The sequence below is a fragment of the Odocoileus virginianus genome, chromosome 4 (genome assembly GCF_023699985.2).
Source record: "Odocoileus virginianus isolate 20LAN1187 ecotype Illinois chromosome 4, Ovbor_1.2, whole genome shotgun sequence".
In the NCBI taxonomy this organism is placed as follows: Eukaryota; Metazoa; Chordata; class Mammalia; order Artiodactyla; family Cervidae; genus Odocoileus; species Odocoileus virginianus.
In genome coordinates, this window is record NC_069677.1 from 65,057,197 (window position 1) to 65,077,199 (window position 20,003).

The window sequence follows — 20,003 nt, forward strand, 5'->3', positions numbered from 1 at the left end:
TTTCCCAGCACCACTTGTTAAAGAGGTTGTCTTTTTTCCATTGTATATCCTTGCCTCCTTTGTCGAAGATAAGGTGACCATAGGTTCGTGGATTTATCTCTGGGCTTTCTATTCTGTTCCATTGATCTATACTTCTGTCTTTGTGCCAGTACCATACTGTCTTGATGACTGTGGCTTTGTAGTATAGTCTGAAGTCAGGCAGATTGATTCCTCCAGTTCCATTCTTCTTTCTCAAGGTTACTTTGGCTATTCGAGGTTTCTTGTATTTCCATACAAATTGTGAGATTATTTGTTCTAGTTCTGTGAATTTTCACTGATTATAAGTGCTAGCGTAAGGATTCATTTGAACAAAAAATTACATTGAGTAAATACTCTTTATGTTAACACTGTGCTGTATTTGTGCACAGAGCTAACAATACTTGCCCTGCCCTCTGGGAATTGTCTAGTAAGAGAGATGTAAACATAAATAGCACATTATTAAGTTCACTTAGTAAAACTCCTTTTTTTTTTTTGGTATGGTTTAAAATATGATAGGGAGAGAAAAGTTAGTCAATTAGCATGAATATGAAAACATTCTGTAATTTTAAAGATACTACCATACTAAAAGTGCACCAGAATGCAGAATCCTATAGTTTGGGGGGAAAGCAGTACTTAACATTTCACAGGTTTTAAAATCTAAACAATTTTAATAATAAATTTGGGGGTATGTTTTATTACAGAAGATGTAAAATAATTCATGGTAATTACAAAGCAGTGAGATTATATACAAATAAATGGAAAACTTTTCATAACAGGTAATTTCACTTAAGTTCACCTTACAAAATTCTGCCTTTTGCACAGTTTAAGTGTGATGGGGGTAACCCAAGAGGTATAAATGTTTAAACATATACTTTCCTATTAAAGGAAAGTATAATGTAAAGAGTTGTAGAGTAAGCTGGATGGAGGAGTATTAGGAAATTATTTTAAGCAAGTAATTTGAAAAAAGAGTTTTGAAAAGAAACTATCGTAATCTCGAAAAATTTCCGCTCACAAAGTAAACCAAATAAATCATCGGACCTTTACAAATTCATGTTGAAAACCACTGAGATTTGTAAGAGACGGAAAGAGCCAGGATTCTTACAGTCGTCTCATGGGGTTTCCACACCACTTCCAAATCCACTGATAGCGCACGGCTCCATCGCCGGACAGACTCTTGATTGAATTTCGCACGCGTATTCAAACGCGCCTTGGGTTTCTGCCCTGTAACCCACCAGGAAGCTCTGCGTCGAGCCTTTCGGCCGGGACTAGAGCCCCGCCCCGGGGATGCGGCCTTGGAGCCGGCCGCTCTAGGCCCGGCGGCCGCTCTCTATGGTCGGTCGGGCGGTGTGTTGTCATCCGCGGAGCGACGGCCGGAGGCGGCTGCGTAGGCCCCGGCGGGGCGTTTGGTTTCGGTTTGGCCCTGCCTGGAGTTAATATTGACGGCCGAAATGGGAGTCCCCAAGTTTTACCGATGGATCTCGGAGCGATATCCCTGCCTCAGCGAAGTGGTGAAGGAGCATCAGGTGGGTGAGCACGGGGTCAGCGGCTGAGAAGGCGGAGGACCCGGGGCTCGGCGGCCCTCTCTCCACCCTGGGACTTGGGATCCCAGCCGCCTCCTGCTGCTCGTCGTCAGCTGGCTGAGCGCCGAAGGGAGGGGAGCAGGACATTTAAGGACACCCTGGTGATCTGAGTGGGAGCGAACGCACAGGTCGCCCTCCTGTGGGCAGAGCCGCGGGGATGCGGCGGTTCTGACAGCTACTGCCGGGGCAGGGCCTGCGTGACTCCGACATCAAGTCCGGGGGAGCGACGCAGTCCGGGGGAGCGACGCTCTCCGGAGTGCTTTGCCTTCCTTCCCAGGAAGTTGCAGGTTTCGTTTTTCTTTCTGGACGTTTCGAAGAGGAGTGGGTGTTCTCTTAGGGCCTCCCCCGGGTCCCCACCAAAGCCAGCAGACCAACCTACGAACATTACTAACGGCCTCAGCCGTTGAATACCCCTGTTTACTTTTAATCTCGAGCTGCATCCCTCCCCACCCCCAACGCCTAGACTTTCTGACGTGGCTGATGGTTCATATTTATGATGCCTTTCGGTACATTTTTTCTATTACTAATCCCCGTACCAATCCCCCGTTCCGAAAGAAATAAAAATACATTTGGACGGGACCAGGGCACTTATTTGAAGGCTTCATTGTGCGTGTATGTGCGCGCGCGCGTGTGTGTGTGTGTTAGAGAAAGGGGGAGAGAGGGAGAGAAGTGGGGAGAACGGAAAGAGGAACAGATTGTAAGAGCACTAATACTTGCAATCGTCTTATTCGGTATATAATGACCCCAGAGCAGAGTTTATGTGCACGCCTCAAAAATGTTGTTCATGTGTTGGAACTGTGGCAAAAAATATTAAGCCAACAAACTCCGGGACATAGTGAAGGACAGGAAAGCCTGGCGTGCTGCAGTAGATGGGCAAAGACTCCGACACGACTTAGCAACTGAACGACAGCAGTATATTAGATAAACTACAATTTGGGGCTAGTGTTTGTTGCTTGTGTTTATTTAATGGTTTTGGTAGATCTCTTATCCATTTTGTATTTTACAGGGGAAAAATTATTTTTTAAATTTGTATAGCTAATTGACTTAGTTGTGATGATAGCATTGTTTAATATGAGGGGAAATAATCCAGTGAACACCATCATGCTGGTGTTATGATTTAATCTCTTAAATTATGATTTATTCTTTTTAAAAAATACTATAAGTGTGAAGGTAGGGTTAAACTTGCCGGAGGTATTCTTTGTTGTCGGGTTCCTATCAGATTTGGTATATGAGGAAAAGCTTACCAAAACTTGCAGAGTGGTAGTTTGTCTTTAATTTATCTGAAACGTAGTTTGAGTTAGACAGGAAAACATTTCTTTCAGAGAAGAGGATGAAAATAGTGACAACTAACTTAGGTTTTTCCTGGATCCTTCACTCAACAAACATTTGAGTACCTGCCATGTATCAGTCACTTTCTTTCTAAATTAAGACATTCAGACTAACTTGATAATACATAATCTGTTCAGTATTATTTTACCTCCCTACCCTTTGGCTAAGAATTTGGTTTGATGTAAGGATCTTGGATTTTCTTCATCTTGAGAAATTTTGTTGCTGAACAAAAATAATAGCTCTCAGACAGTTTTATGACATGAACACTAATAATAGGCTTAAAACTTTGTTCATCAAAGTGATGTCTTTCAAAAAGCAATCACTAGCTATTCTCTCAAGCAGTACTTAAAAGATGGTAGTGCTAAGTAAGTCACAGTAGCTCAAAAGCTAGTCCTTGGGGGAAGGGATTGGATGGAGCAGTGGGTTCTAGTAAAATGATGGTAGTAATGACAGGGCATAGTTTTTTATTTCTCTGAAAACTTATTTAAAAACAGAAACAGATACTAGATTGCAAAATTTAAATTGATGAAACAGTTGCAAGAAAACCGTGTGACACGGTATCCCCAAGAATTCCAAGATAAAATAAGTGGGGACAGACTACCAATAACCTCTAGACCCTGTTGATATTGGCATCTCTGCAAGAGGAAGAAGAAAATGGGGCAACATCTGATGAACCTGAGAATGGAACTCCAGGATATTTACTAAGACTCTCCAGGCCTATTAGTAGCAGTAGCTGTAACTGAAGGGTTTTAAACGGCAAGAGCAGACTTAACTCCTGTGAACCTTCAAAACTGACTTGCCAAGGCACCATTCTAAGGCACAGCCTACCCTAAAGAAAAACTGCCAGGAGTGAAATAAAATTTTATCACGAACAGGACAAGAGAAGAAAGTGAAGATAAAAGTAGGGAAGAATTACAGAGTCAAGAAATCTTAGAAAACAAACCAAGCAAACCACCATATTTTTAATACTATCCCAAAGTAGCAGAAGAGGAAGCTTTAAAGTTTTTCTAAATGCATCGTTCTTCCAAAAGTTCAGGAAAAATTAAATTTATATAAAAATAAACAACAGAAAAATATCAAGGGTGTATAGTATGCAAAGTTATGGGGGTAAGGGGAACAAAATAACATTCGTACAGGCAATAACCCTGGTGGCCCTAGTGATGAAGAACCTGTCTGCCAGTGGAGACATTAGAGACCAGGTTCGATCCCTGGGTTGGGAAAATCCTATGGAGGAGGACATAACAACCCACTCCGGTATTCTTACCTGGAGAATCCCATGGACAGAGGAGCCTGCAGGGCTAGAGTCCATAGGATTGCTAAGAGTCAGACAGGACTGAAGCGACTTAGCACACACACACAGACATAATAAAAGCTTGCAATAAAGACATGCACACAAAACAGATCAAAATTATAACCTCTGATTTCAGAATGAGCTAAAAAGGCACTAAGAAAATGATATAAGACATGAAAAACAACATATAATCAGTTACAGAAATTTGGGAGTAGGATGATAGAACCTAGAGAAAATTAGATGTAAATGACAAAATCATGTCAGAAATGAAGCCTAGTAGCAAGGAAAAAGCAAATTAACCATAAGAAAAAAGATAGAAGGTGGAAATAAAAGAAAATTTTAAAAGATAAAAAAGATTTGAGTGAAAGTAATGATAAATATAGTCAAAGAACACAAATAATAGGCATTCTTGAAAAAGGGAATCAAAGCAAAATAATAGAAAAATATGAAAACTGTAATTAAAGAAAACTTTCCTGAAGTTAGAAAACAAATTGAAACCATGTTGAAAGAATATACCATGTACCCAAGAATATTGACACAGATGACCAACATCAAGACATGTTCTAGTATGTTCTAGTAAAATTCATGGACTTTAAAAAGAAAAAGAGAAAAAAGCTTTGTCACCTAGAAAAAAGAAACTTACGACTTTTAAAGGAAAGGAAATTAGGTTCCCATCACAGTTTTTCACAGTAGTACTTTATGGAGTAACATAAGGATACTATACTCAATTTTAAGTATAAGCTGATCAAGTATAGTTCATGAGGCACTCTATCGGATCTAGTCCCTTAAATCTGTTTCCCATTTCCCCTGTATCATCATAAGGGATTTGATTTAGGTCATACCTGAATGGTCCAGTGATTTTCCCTACTTTCTTCAATTTAAGTCTGAATTTGGCAATCAGGAGTTCATGATCTGAGCCACAGTCAACTCCCAGTCTTGTTTTTGCTGACTGTATATAGCTTCTCATCTTTGGCTGCAAAGAATATAATCAATCTAATTTTGGTATTGACCATATGGTGATGTCCATGTGTAGAGTCATCTCTTATGGTGTTGGAAGAAGGTGTTTGCTATGACCAGTGCATTCTCTTGGCAGAACTCATGAGCGTTTGCCCTGCTTCATTCTGTACTCCAAAGCCAAATATGCCTGCTACTCCAGGTGTTTCTTGACTTCCTACTTTTGCATTCCAGTCCCCTATAATGAAAAGGACATCTTTTTTGGGTGTTAGTTCTAAAAGGTCTTGTAGGTCTTCATAGAACTGTTCAACTTCAGCTTCTTCAGCATTACTGGTCGGGGCATAGACTTTGATTACCGTGATGTTGAATGGTTTGCCTTGGAAACGAACAGAGATCATTCTGTCATTTTTGAGATTGCATCCAAGTACTGCATTTCCGACTCTTTTGTTGACTATGAGGGCTACTCTATTTCTTCTAGGGGATTCTTGCGCACAGTAATAGATATAATGGTCATCTAAGTTAAATTCACCCATTCCAGTCCATCCATTTTAGTTCGCTGATTCCTAAAATGTCTAAGTTCATTGTTGCCATCTCCTGTTTGACCTCTTCCCATTTGCCTTGATACATGGACTTAACATTCCGGTTCCTTTGCAATATTGCTCTTTACAGCATCAGACCTTGCTTCCATCACCAGTCACTCCACAACTGGGTGGTGTTTTTGCTGTGGCTCCATCTCTTCTTTCTTTCTGGAGTTATTTCTCTGATGATCTCCAGTAGCATGTTGGGCACCTACCGATCTGGAGAGTTCATATTTCAGAGTCCTATCTTTTTGCCTTTTCATGCTGTTCATGGGGTTCTCAAGGCAAGAATACTGAAGTGGTTTGCCATTATCTTCTCCAGTGGGCCACATTTTGTCAGAACTCTCCACCATGACCCGTCTGTCTTGGGTGACCCTATGTGGCATGGCTCATAGTTTCATTGAGTTAGATAAGGCTGTGGTGATGTAATTGGATTGGTTAGTTTTCTGTGATTGTGGTTTCTGTCTGTCTGCCCTCTGATGCCTTCACTCAGTGCCTGCCATCTTGCTGGGACCGTGGACGTGGGGTATCTCCTCATGGCCTCTGCTCCTGACCTTGGATGTGGGCTATCTCCTCTTGGCTGCTCACCGCTCCAGCGCCATGCAGCCACCGCCCACCACCCCTTACTATCAAAGGAGGTTAGTGACATTGTACAGGAGACAGGGATCAAGAGGATCCCCAAAAAGAAATGCAAAAGAGCAAAATGGCTCTCTGAGGAGGCCTTAGAAACAGCTGTGAAAAAAAGCGAAGCAAAAAACAAAGGAGAAAAGAAAAGATATACCAATTTGAATGCAGAGTTCCAAAGAATAGTAAGGAGAAGGAAATAGGAAGGAATAATAATAGGAAGGAAAGCCTTCCTCAATGATCAGTTCAAGGAAATAGAGAAAAACAATAGAAAGGGAAAGACTAGAGATCTCTTCAAGAAAATTAGAGATACCAAGGGAATATTTCATGCAAAGTTGGGCTCAATAAAGGACAGAAATGGTATGGACCTAACAGAAGTGGAAGATGTTAAGAAGAGGTGGCAAGAATACACAGAACTGTGCAAAAAAGATCTTCACAACCCAGATGATCACTATGGTGTGATCACTCACCTAGAGCCAGACATCCTGGAATGTGAAGTCAAGTGGGCCTTAGGAAGCATCACTACGAACAAAGCTAGTGGAGGTGATGGAATACCAGTTGAGCTATTCCAAATCCTAAAAGATAATGCTGTGAAAGTGCTGCACCCAACATGCTGGCAAATTTGGAAAACTCAGCAGTGGCCACAGGACTGGAAAAGGTCAGTTTTCATTCCAATCCCAAAGAAAGGCAATGCCAGAGAATGTTCAAACTACTGCACAGTTGCACTCATCTCACACGCTAGTAAAGTAATGCTCAAAATTCCCCAAGCCAGACTTCAACAGTATGTGATCCAAGAACTTCCAGATGTTAATGCTGGATCTAGAAAAGGCAGAGGAACCAGAGATCAAATTGCCAATATCTGTTGGATCATCCTAAAAGCAAGAGAATTCCAGAAAAAACATTTACTTCTGCTTTATTGACTATGCCAAAGCCTTTGACTGTGTGGACCACAAGAAACTGTGGAAAATTTTTAAAGAGATGAGAATAGCAGACCACCTGACCTGCCTCCTGAGAAATCTGTATGGAAGTCAAGAAGCAACAGTTAGAACTGGACATGGAACAACAGACTGGTTCCAAACTGGGAAAGGAATCCTTCAAGGCTGTATATTGTCACCCTGCTTATTTAACTTATATGCAGAGTACATCATGAGAAATGCTGGACTGGATGAAGCACAAGCTGGAATCAATATTGCCAAGCGAAACATCAATAACCTCAGAAACACATGACACCACCCCATGGCAGAGACAGAAGAGGTACTGAAGAGCCTCTTGATGAAAGTGAAAGAGGAGAGTGAAAAAGCCAGCTTAAAACTCAACATTCAGAAAACTAAGATCATGGCATCCGGTCCCATCACTTCATTGCAAATAGATGGGGAAACAGTTGAAACATTGAGAGCCTATTTTCTTGGACTCCAAAATCACTGCTTATGGTGACTACAGCCATGAAATTAAAAGACACTTGCTCTTCGGAAGAAAAGCTATGACCGACCAAGACGGCATATTAAATAGCAGGGCCATTACTTCGCCGACATATGTCCATCTAGTCAAAGCTAGATGTACTAGCTAGACATTCCAGTAGTCATGTATGGATGTGAGAGTTGGACCATAAATAAAGCTGAGCACTGAAAAATTGATGCTTTTGAACTGTGTTGTTGGAGAAGACTCTTGAGAGTCCCTTGCACCGCAAGGAGATAAAACCAGTCAATCCTAAAGGAGATCAGTCCTGAATATTCATTGGAAGACAGATGCTGAAGCTGAAACTCCAATACTTTGACCACCTGATGCAAAGAACTGACTCCTTAGAAAAGACCATGATGCTGGGAAAGATTGAAGGCGGGAAGAGAAGGGGACGATAGAGGATGAGATGGTTGAATGGCATCACTGACTGGACATAAGTTTGAGCAAGCTCTGGGAGTTGCTGATGGACAGGGAAGCCTGGAGTGCTGCAGTCCATGGTGTCGCAAAGAGTCTGACACGACTGAGTGACTGAGCTGAACTGAGTAATTTACTGCCTTTAGTTTGTAGGATATATGTGGAAACAGGAAGGAGTATGGCAACTGGTGGGAGAGAGAGATAACAGTGAAATCATATAGGACATTTTATGGCATTAAGAATTTGTAGTTAAAAAAAAAAGAATTTGTAGTATAAGTTTAAAAAGGCAGCCACGTGATCAGATTATGCTTTAGGAAAATGGTTAAGCTGTGGTGTGAAAACTAGAAACAGGTACTACAGATGGAAAACTGAAGGTATGAAGTAAGGTGGGAAATATGGGGATGGAGAAAAAGATTGGGTTGCCTAAGACAATGAATGGGTAGGAAGGTGATATTCTGGGAACATTTAAAATGTTAAAAACAAAATGAAATCTTTATGGCTAATTAGATATAGAGTAGAAGGAGAGGGGAAAGTATAAGATACTTTCTAACTTGCAGATGTAAGAACTCAGTATTATGTCTTAGTAAAAGAGCAGGATTCTTCTGTGTGATCATTTTCTTCACCACATTGGCTGATGATTATCATTCCGTATCTTTCTTACTAATCTGAAACCTAAGGGAATTAAAAATTTTTTGTCAAAAAGGAAAATTACGGTTTTTTCAGTTTATAAAGATGCTCATTATATGAAAGTTCATATAATGCAGAAAGATGTGAAAGGTATCATATAGTCGCAGTCAGTCAGTGAAAGTTGCTCAGTTGTCTTGTACTTTTTTCGACCCCATGGACTGTGGCCTGCCAGGCTTCTCTGTCCATGGAATTCTCCATGCCAGAATACTGGACTGGTAGCCGTTGCCTTCTCCAGGGGATCTTCCCAACCCAGGGATCAAACCCAGGTCTCCAAAATTGCAGGCTGATTATTTACCAGTCTGAGCTCTCTGGGAAGACCAGTGTATAGTCTAGAGGAAAGAAAAGAGCAAATGAGATTCATCATCCAGGATTAACCACCAGTAGCATCTTGTTTCTATATCCTTCTAACTTTTCTATGCAGATATACATGTAGATAAGTATTTTCAAAACATGGGAGAATAATTTACCTGCTGTTTTAATAACCTACTTTTGTCCCTTGACCATATATATTATGTACTTTGTGTGTGCATGCCCAGTTAGTAGCCCAGCAGGCTCCTCTGTCCATGGGATTCTCCAGGGAATACTGGAGTTAGTTGCCATGCCTTCCTCCATGGGATGTTCCCAATCCAGGGATCAAACCCACATCTCTTAGATCCCCTCATTGGCAGGCCAATTCTTTACTACCGCGCCACCTGGAAATCATTTTGTACATTATCCCGTACCAAAATAAGAATAATAATTTCATAATTTGTAAGTGCTTTGTAATACTCGGTTGTGTTAATGTACCATTTTCAGTTTTCTTTATTATTAGGCATTGTTTTCATTTTTTATCTTTTCTGAGCATACTACTGTGAATAATTTTGTAGTTATATATTTGTGCACATTTCACATTTCTGATTATTTCTCAGGATAAATTTCTAATAGTAGAAATCCTGAGTCAAAGATTGCACACCTCAGATTTTGATATATGTTTTCATGTTCATTATACCAGTTTATATTACCATCCCAGACTGTTGTGTGTAAATGCCACCTCTCTTTTCTGACTCTGATTTCCCTCTAATGTAAAATGGGAAATCTAAATATCTTTTCTTTTAAGATTTTTAACCATAATTGAGAGAATAAATATGTGTTTAACCCAATGTTTGACACCTAATAAGTACTTAATAAATGCCAGCTCTTGCTTTTATTAACATGAAATATGCATTTCTCCAAACCCTTACCTATATGGGTAACATTAGTCTTTTGCTAACGTTATGGGAAAAATGATGTATCATATTAATTAGAAATCGGGTATGTTGAACATCTTTTTCATATGATTTAAACTTTATGTTTCTTCCTTTTTGAATTGCTTTGCATTTTCCATGCTTTTAACATATAATGTTTTTCTTAATATTTTAGGGGGTTTTTTGTATATTAGAAGTATTGACTTTGTCCTCATTTGCAAGCATCTTCCTGCATTTTGTCATTTTTCAGTTGAGTTTGTTTATGACACTTTCTTGTTAACCCTACAAGATTTTAAAAATACATTTTCAGGTAGCCAACTTCATCATTTGTTTGATTTATGATTTTTGACTTTCCCCACCTGAAAACTGCCAATGTATTTGTATATAATTTTCTGACTTATATTTCTCACATTAAAATGTCTAATCCTTCTGACAGTATTTTGTTATAAGTTGAATTACAGTTTTGTTTCCAAGTAGTTAGCTAGGTGCCCCATCCCTTTTTTACACTGATTTGGAGTATCTTATGTACTACATTTCTGTGTCTCCTTGGACTACAGCTAAACTATTTGGTTCAATTAAACTATTTTTTAATTTAAAATATCATATAGGGCAGGTTTTCTGTCATTACTCTCCCTTTAATATGCATCCCTGCATGATATTTCCTAAGGAAACTTTGTAATCATTTTATAAAGTACCTCCACCCCCTCCAAAAAAATAATCACATTGAGATTTTGATTGAGGTTTTTAGATTCTTGAAACAAACAGTAATTTTTTTTTTTTTAAGATTTATTTACTTATGGCAGTGTTGGGTCTTTGTTGCTGTGGGTAGGCCTTCTCCAGTTGCAGTGAGGGGGGACTACTCTCTAGTTGAAGTTCTTGGGTTTCTCACCTCAGTGGTTTTTCTTGTTGCACAGCATGAGATCTAGGCACAGGGGCTTCAGTGGTTGCATCATGTGGACTCAATAACTGTGGAGCACAGGCTTAGTTGTCCTGAGGCATGTGGGATCTTCCCAGGCCGGGGATTGAATGAACCTGTGTCCCCTGCACTGTTAAGGGGATTCTTTACCACTGAGCCATCAGGGAAGCCCCAAACAGTAAATCTTAAATGTACATTTAGAACCTCATGATCACAATTGTCATTTCATTTGAACCTATTACTCAGTAAGAGCATTTAAATTATTTTTTGTGTAATACTTAGTACAATCTTATGTAAAGGGGTATTTTATAAATATGTTTTTGTGGTGTTCATTGATTCAAAGACCAAAACTTTACCCCTAAAACTCAAAGGCATACTGTTTTCTCAATAATAAAAAAATATATTGTTACCTAAGTGAAGTGAAAGTCACTCAGTAGTGTCTGACTCTCTGAGACCCCAAGGACTATACAGTCCATGGAATTCTCCAGGCCAGAATACTGGAGTACTTTCCCTTCTCCAGGGCATCTTCCCAACCCAGGGATCGAACCCAGGTCTCCCGCATTGCCAGGTGGATTCTTTACCCTAGAGCTACCAGGGAAGCCCCTTTGTTACCTATGCCTGTGGTAAAATTTGAATAATTGTTTCAGAGATAGTTTTCATTAAGTTTAAGAAAGCCTATTATGTTTTTATATTTGAAAATTCAAAATACCTTTCTTTCATTAGCATATAAGGCAGGCTCCTCTCACGTTCTTTTATTTTACTAGATATTACGTTGTGCCTGTTTCAGTTTTTTGTGTTGTATATTTGTTTCAGAGCGTTCGCCTTGAAGTGAAGTGTTAGTTGCTCAGTCGTGTCCAACTTTTTGTGACCCCACAGACTATAGCTTGCCAGGCTCTTCTGTCCATGGAATTCTCCAGGCAAGAATACTAGAGTGGTTGCCATTCCCTTCTCTTGGGGATCTTCCCAACCCAGGGAAGGAAGCTGGGTCTCCTGCATTATAGGCATATTATTTACCTGAGTCTGAGCCATGAGGGAAGCCTTGCTCATAAATATTTAAATGGGGGAAAAGTATATCAGAATCAGAACCATGAAGGCCTTTCTGTAATAGGAGTTGCCTCTTAGCCAAAATTTAGAAATTATTTAATCCATGTATGAAAAACCAGTTTTCAAAATTGCCTAAATTTCTTGGCATAATCTAAGCTTTTTAAATTAATATAACTAAATTAGTGATTCTATTTTCAGTGAAAGCTTTCCAGGTGGTGCTAGTGGTAAAGAACCTGCCTGCCAGAGCAGGAGACATAAGAGATGCAGGTTCAATCCCTGGGTTGGGAACATCCCCTGGAGGAAGGCATAGCGACCACTCCAGGATTCTCCCCTGGAAAATTCCATGGACAGAGAAATCCTGGCAGGCCACAGCCCACGGGGTTGCAAAGAGTTGGACACAACTGAAGCAACTGAGTGTGCACGCGCGCGCGCACACACACACAAACACACACTCTTCAGTGAAACCAAATATTCAATGAGGCTTTAAATCACTTGTAAAACCTTTTAATGACCATGTGCATATAGCCATTTGATATAAACATATATCATGTTACCCATTTATAGAGAAAATTGAGGCTTTTAGAAATTAATCTCAAACGGAAGAAAGGAGACTAATATTTTGAGTACCAGATCAATCAAGTACTTTATTTGATGTATTCTCAGGTTATCATATTTTAAATAAGTAAATAATTTCCTGGCAGTAAATGTGATCAAGCTTTTGGTGCATAGTGTAACCACATAATATGTCTCTGTCTTCCTTATTCCTCCTGTTTATTTATTCAGCTGTGTTTACTGAGTTTTTATATAATCAGAGTAATCCCCTATATCCTGCTTTTTATCAGATGCTTATGTATATGTGGTTATAATAATGATCTTGGTCATTTTTTTGTTTTTTAGATTCCTGAATTTGATAACTTATACCTGGATATGAATGGAATTATACATCAGTGTTCCCATCCTAATGATGATGATGTTCACTTCAGAATTTCAGATGATAAAATCTTCACTGATATTTTTCACTACTTGGAGGTGTTGTTCCGCATTATTAAGCCCAGGAAAGTATTCTTCATGGCTGTTGATGGTGTGGCTCCTCGAGCAAAGATGAACCAACAGCGTGGGAGGCGTTTTAGGTAAAACATTTATGATTTGTTTTAGAATGCCATTTAGATTAATAAAATATAATATTTTAAAGATAACTGGCTTGGCTTAACACAGTGCGTCTCCTTTTCATGTTTCTTTTCTGCTTAAATCCCCTGCAGAAATGGAAGTATCTCGCACTTACCATGTCACATTTTACCAAGTAAACAAATTAATTATTCAAATGACATGTTATTTCTCAGGGTATATGTTGGATTAGATAAAGTTACTCTGTTCTCTGTTACAGATTTTTCAGACTTCTCAAAACTTAGTAATTCGGAATAGTCGTAGTAAAGTTCCTATAGTATTTCATCCTGAGCTATGGAACTGTGTAGTGAGTGAGAGATTGTGCTAATGAGGATGTCATTGACATTTAATTTGACCCTGGGCTTGATTCTGACTCTGCTTGAATATGGATCCTCTCTGAATAGAAAGGCAAATGAAACTGAAAGGTGATTATGGAGTAGAAGAGAGCTGAGTTAGGACACTTAAGTATTATCACCCTTTGGATAACTTGGGGAGAAGGAGAAGTAAGGTTGGAAAAGGGTTGTACACAGAAAAATGATGCTAAAGTAAAAATCCTGTACCTGTGGAATCTTTCTAAATAACAGTGAAAACATGCTGTGTCCTTGTTTTGAGTAGCAAAAGTAAAGTTAAGAGGGTTGTTGGAAGTGAAGGAAAGAAACCCTGAGTCTAGTGAGTTTGATAGGTCATTAGCATAATGGATCCTTTCCTTTTATCACAGTGGTAGGTAAAGGAGAGAAAGGGCTTTGTTGAATCAAATGTGGAAAAGATCAAGGAAGGTTGGGAGAGGACTTCGGAGGAGTTTAGCCCTGAGAATGGGAAGAGGATGGTAAACTATAGAGATTTAAATATCAAAAGAGGAAAGACACTGAAGATACTGGAACAATGAACTCCTTGAAGACAGGGGCCATCTCTTACTCAAATTTAGATTCTCAAGTACCACCCAAGACTTTAATCTGAATCTCCAAAAACTGTGCCCTGGAAACTGTTTTTTTTTTTTTTTTTTTACCAGATTCTCCTGATAATTGTTAAACTAATTTTTGGGGAGCTGCTGGGCTAGAAAATCTAGTGTTGAAAAGGGATGATATAAGCCCACTGTGTCAGTCACTGTTCAGTTGCAGGTAATAGAAGTTTGGTCTAAGCAGAAAGGGATATAATACAGAGAATTGGGTACTTATAAAATAATTGTGAAAGTCAAAAGATTTCTGTCCCCCAGTAGTAGATATAATGACCATCTAAATTAAATTTGCCCATTCCTGTTCATTTTAGTTCACTGATTCCTAAGATGTTGCTATTCAGTCTTGCCATCTCCTTACTCATATCCAATTTACCTTCATTCCTGGACCTAACATTCCAGGTTCCAAGGTGGTATTGTTCTTTATAGCACTGGCTTTACTTTCACCACCAGACACACCCACAATTGAGTGTCATTTCCACTTTGGCCCAGCTGCTTCATTCTTTCTGGAGCTATTTGTAATTGCCCTCCACCCATCCCCAGTAGCATATTGAACACCCTCCAGCTTGGGGGACTCCTGTTCGAGTGTCATATCTTTGCCTTTCTATGCTATTCATGAGGTTCTCTAGGCAAGAATACTGGAGTGGGTTGCTGTTTCCTCCTCCAGTGTACCACATTTTGTCAGAACTCTTCACTGTGACCCGTCCGTCTTGTGTGGCCTGCACAGCTTGGTTCATAGCTTCATCAAGTATGTAAGTCCCTTCACCATGACAAGGCTGTGATCCATGAAGGGGTCAATTTAGTTATAATTCAACAATAAAGAAGCCATAAATTTATCTGTTAGCTCCAAGGCCCCAATATACCTGCCATATCTATACTGGGAAAAAAAAAAACAAATGCCCTGCACCTTGCTTCTCAGCACTTATAAAGTTGCTAAATATTGAAATCTCTTTTACTGTTGGTAAAACACACCCCTGCCTACAACCCCAGTGCCACAACTGTCATGTACACTTTACCAAACTTCTCCCTTCCAAATGTTTTATGGAAACATCTGACAAAATCTAAGTCACATCCAGAAGCCTAGCTGAAGGAAGCCTGAGAGTTTAATTTTTTATAGCTTTCCCACCTCAGAAAGTGAACTAGAAGAAAGGAGTGGATGTTGAGGGCCAATTCACCATAACCACCACAAACATTTACTCAACACTGTGGTGGCATCCCGCGCTCCATGTTTCCCCAGAGCCCCCCAGCTAGCCCTTTCTCATTCTCCATAGTGACTGTTTCCTTCATTCGTATTCTCTGATCATAATCTCTACACATCTCTTACTCATTTTTAAATCTGCTCCTTTCATCCCCCTCATGCCACTGAAACTTCTTAGAAAATTACAAATAAATTTCTTAAAGAGACTAAAGAATAATTCTGTTTTTATATTGCTTCATTTATCTCCTGTATTTAGCAGTGTTGACCATTATTTCTCTCTTGAACTTCTTTCCCATAACCTTCAGGTAACTACTGTCTTTGACCAGGAGTCAAGCCTGGGTCCCAGGAATGGAAGCACTGAGTCCTAACCACTGGACCACCAGGGGAATTCCATCCAACACTACCTTTAAAAAGAAAAACAAAAGTTTATTTATTTGGTTGTGCTGGGCCTTAGTTGTGGCATGTGGAATTTAGTTCCCTGATCAGGGACTGAACCCTGGCCACCTGCATTGAGAGCACAGAGTCTTAGCCCCTGGACCACCAGGGAGGTCCCCGACTCTACCTTCTTAATCTCCTTATCTTCTCTTCCCCTCCTTTTTTTTTCTTAAAAACTAATGTTTCTTAAGGTTCTGTCCTGTGTCCTGAGAGATTTATCCAATGGCTTTAATTACTGAAACTGTACTGACTCCCAAATTATCTTTTTGGTGGATATCTCTTCCAGAACTTCTGTATATCCAAATGCCTGCTAAATGCCTCTTTCTGGATACCACAGATACATTTCAAGCTTAACATATTCAGAATTGAACTCATCTTTGCCTCAAACTTGCCTTCCTTCTATGTTCCTATTTCTGTGAAAGCATTGTGTAAATAGCTGCTCAACTCCAAAGTACAAGAGAAATTTGGACCTCTCCCTCTTCCTCATTCCTCACATCTAAGTCATATCTATTTACTTCTTTTCATCTTTACTGCTACTGCGTCAGTCTGGCCTTCATAATCTTCTACCTAGACTAGTAGTTTTACCTTATTCCTGTCCAAGACATTCTCTGTATTACAGCTACATTAAACAGTGTATTTAATTTCTATCTATTTCTTATACTCTAGGGCTTCCCTGGTGGCTCAGATAGTAAAGAATCTGCCTGCAACGCAGGAGACCTGGATTTGATCCCTGGGTCTGGAAGATCCCCTGGAGAAGGGAATGGCTACTCTAGTGCCTGGAGAATTCCATGGACAGAGGAGCCTGGCAGGCTACAGTCCATGAGGTCACAGAGTCGGACACGACTGAGCGACTATCTCTTCACTGTTCTCTTAAATTCTGTCTAGCGTGTAAACTCTAAGAAGAGGAATCATTTCTTTTTTGTTGTAGCCCAAGAACTTAGCACATAGTAACATTGAATAATCATTTCTTCAAAGAAGAAAGAGGAGAAATGAGGAAAGAATGGCTTCTATTGGAGAGATTACAAATGAGTTGTTATCTTCAAAGTTTTTGTTATATTGAAGAGGTTGGTGAGAGAGAGGTGAACTCTTCTTTCAAACAAAGAAGAGTTTATCACAGAAATAGAATTCAACAGAGCACAGTAGTTTAGAACTAGTAACAGGGCTGTAGAAAATGTACATAAAGCAGGACTTACTAAATTATGTGCCTTGTGACATATTTGTGTGCCACACATGAGTTACCAGAGAAACCATACTGGAATTGGGGTGCTGATATTCAAACCTATTTCTGTCAGACTCTAAAATAATCATCATCTTCCTAGTAAATTCTGTTGCTTCAAAAATGAAATCATTTCAGCTACTGATGTCATTAATGTTATTAGGCTTTCATTTTAGATATTTTCATGAGGGAATCCAAAGGTGTACATTATAATTATATTTTTATGTAATATTCTTAGAGATCATTTTAGTAACGTACTTCTTGTTTGATGTTATTAAATGTAGTGTGTATAATGAATGTTTATGCTATACTTTCGAAATCATTTCTAGAACCAATATGTATATTTGTGATAAGAAAAGAATTATTTTATAATAAGTATTTATAACATTCTTTGTCAGTTTTATACCATTATAATGTTCTGCTTCTATAGTCCATAGCTGAAAAATTTAATTCTTTAAATAAATAAAACAAGCAACTCTGAGGCTCATCTTTATTGGTTATAGTCATTTCAAAACTTACATGTTTTGAACTTAAAATTGATGAATTAGTATTTTAGTTACAAAAGCTTCTAAATGACAGTTTACTGTATATAGAGATCTCTTTTTTTTCCCAGAAACTTGAGGATTGTTTTTTCCCCCTTAACATTTAAGGTCAGCAAAGGAGGCTGAAGACAAAATTAAAAAGGCAATAGAAAAAGGAGAAACTCTTCCTGCAGAGGCCAGATTTGATTCCAACTGCATTACACCAGGTAAATTCACTGAGAGAAAAAGTCTGGGAAATTTAAAATGTAAATTTAGTTTTCTTTTGTAACCTTTTTTTTTTTTTTGTCCTTAGAATTCCATTTGTTATATTTTCCCAGTTATGTCACTTCATAAGATGGTTTGGTCACCTTGGTTATAAATGCCCTTATGAAGACCCACTGTAGGAATTTACAGATGCTGATAAGAGCAACTATGGACAGGATTCTCCCACATGCACAGATTTTCTGACCTAGAATGAACTTACAAGATCAGTCCTACTACTGTGGACATTTATTTATATGAGAACTGACTCAGTGAGGTTGTAGCTCACCCAAGTTCATCTAGCCAGCTTGTTTTATTCAGGATAAGAAACCCATTTTCCTTATCTAGAATGCTTACTGTTCTGCTCCTCAGAGGTGGTTAAGACTTATGTGACTTTAAGGATTAGTTATCAGTATTACAAGTTTAATTTTAAATGCAACAGCATAGTCTGTACTTCCTAGAGTCTAACATCATTATAACCCTTCACATTGAAGAAAAGTCTTAAAATTGCATCTTCTCATTAATTTCTTACTGTGGTAGTTTTCTCTTTCATTACGTGCCCTAATGACAGTGCTCAATTTAATAAGCAGTTTATCATTATATGGTTTAAGACTGTGTTGCCTTTGACTGTTGATCATCTAGGCTTTTCCTAAAATGTAATCATTGTATACTCTGTTTCTAGATTAATAGTAATTTTTTTTAGTTAAAGTAGTAATAATAACAGTTGTTGTTGTTATTGGCAATCTTACAAAAAGAAAACAAAAACTTTTAGAATCCAGCAGAGGAGATAGAAGATTGAAGTTTGTTAGATAGTTGAAACTGCCCTTATGTGAAGATATTTGAATTATAGTCCCAAGGCAGTAGTAAAATTCTTTGACTTTCTATGTCTGACATTAACCTCATTTAGGGCTGACTAGTGAAATTGGAAATAGTTGTGATATTTCCTCAGGAAAGATGCAACATGATTTCCTTTTCAAGATAAGCAAGAGAGCTTTCAACCTCCCCACCCATATCCAGTTTCATGCTATCACTGATAACTCTGTTTTTATATCTCACTCAGATTAAATTTCTAAAATCCTTTTATTTAAAGGGACTGAATTCATGGCCAGGTTACATGAACATCTGAAGTACTTTGTAAATATGAAAATTTCTACAGACAAATCGTGGCAAGGAGTTACCATCTACTTCTCAGGCCATGAGGTTATTATCTTTTCTTATTTAAACAGTTTTTCAACTGAATCTTGAGAAATGTAGCATATTACTGCATTTTTTTTTAACATTATATCTAGACTCCTGGAGAAGGAGAGCATAAAATCATGGAGTTTATCAGATCCGAGAAGGCAAAGCCAGATCATGATCCAAACACCAGGCACTGTCTTTATGGCTTAGATGCTGACTTGGTAGGTAAAATGCTTATTGTTATTGTAGTTTTATGCCATTATGATAAATATCTGTTTAGGGAACTTAGTCTTAATATTAACAGATTTCTGGTTATGGAAAGAAATATTAGAGACATGATAATAATTGCTACTTCTGCTGTTACCAAAGTTCAAAACATTTGGAAAAGGTGTTCTTTTGCCATTGTTTATGATAAACAGGTGCATATAGTTAGTATTCACACCTGACTGACCCTAGTTCCGTGAATTCTCTGTTGAGTTCTGGGTAGAGGACCCTTTTTATCCTCATGCTTAATACAGGGTCTTTAATACCACCTGATAACTCCGCAACCCAAGTTTGCTAGACTTTTTTGTTGTTGTTGTTGCTGCAGTCTTCATTGCTGCACTCAGGCTTTCTCTAATTGCAGTGAGTGGGGGCTACTTTTCATTGCATTGTGCAGGGTTCTTATTGCAGTGGCTTCTCTTGTTGCAGAGCGTGGACTATAGAGCATGGGCTTGGTAGTGTGGCTCAAGGGCTCAGTTGCTCCACAGAAGCGTCAGAACTTCCTGGACTAGGGATTGAGCTCGTGTCCCCTGCATTGGCAGGTGGATACTTAACCATTGGACCACCAAGGGAAGTCCCTGCTAGATGTTTTTTAACTTTTTATTACAGAAATTTGCAAGAATGAACAAAAATAGAAGAGCGAGCATAATGAACGTCTTTGTCCTCCTTCCTCCTTCGATTACTTTCAGCTCCTTTTCCT

At 38.9% G+C, this 20,003-nt stretch overlaps 1 protein-coding gene across 1 annotated transcript in view; it reads left to right on the forward strand.

Annotated features, from left to right (window-relative positions):
• Positions 1 to 1,361: 1,361 nt before the first annotated feature.
• XRN1 (5'-3' exoribonuclease 1) overlaps positions 1,362 to 20,003 on the forward strand; it is a 111,749-nt gene continuing 93,107 nt past the window's right edge. Inside the window, exons 1-5 of the mRNA XM_020887136.2 lie at positions 1,362 to 1,541; positions 13,014 to 13,246; positions 17,732 to 17,829; positions 18,954 to 19,063; positions 19,153 to 19,263. Of these exons, the coding sequence (XP_020742795.2) occupies positions 1,467 to 1,541; positions 13,014 to 13,246; positions 17,732 to 17,829; positions 18,954 to 19,063; positions 19,153 to 19,263 (627 nt within the window). The 5' untranslated portion in view covers positions 1,362 to 1,466. The remainder of the gene's footprint in view (positions 1,542 to 13,013; positions 13,247 to 17,731; positions 17,830 to 18,953; positions 19,064 to 19,152; positions 19,264 to 20,003) is intronic.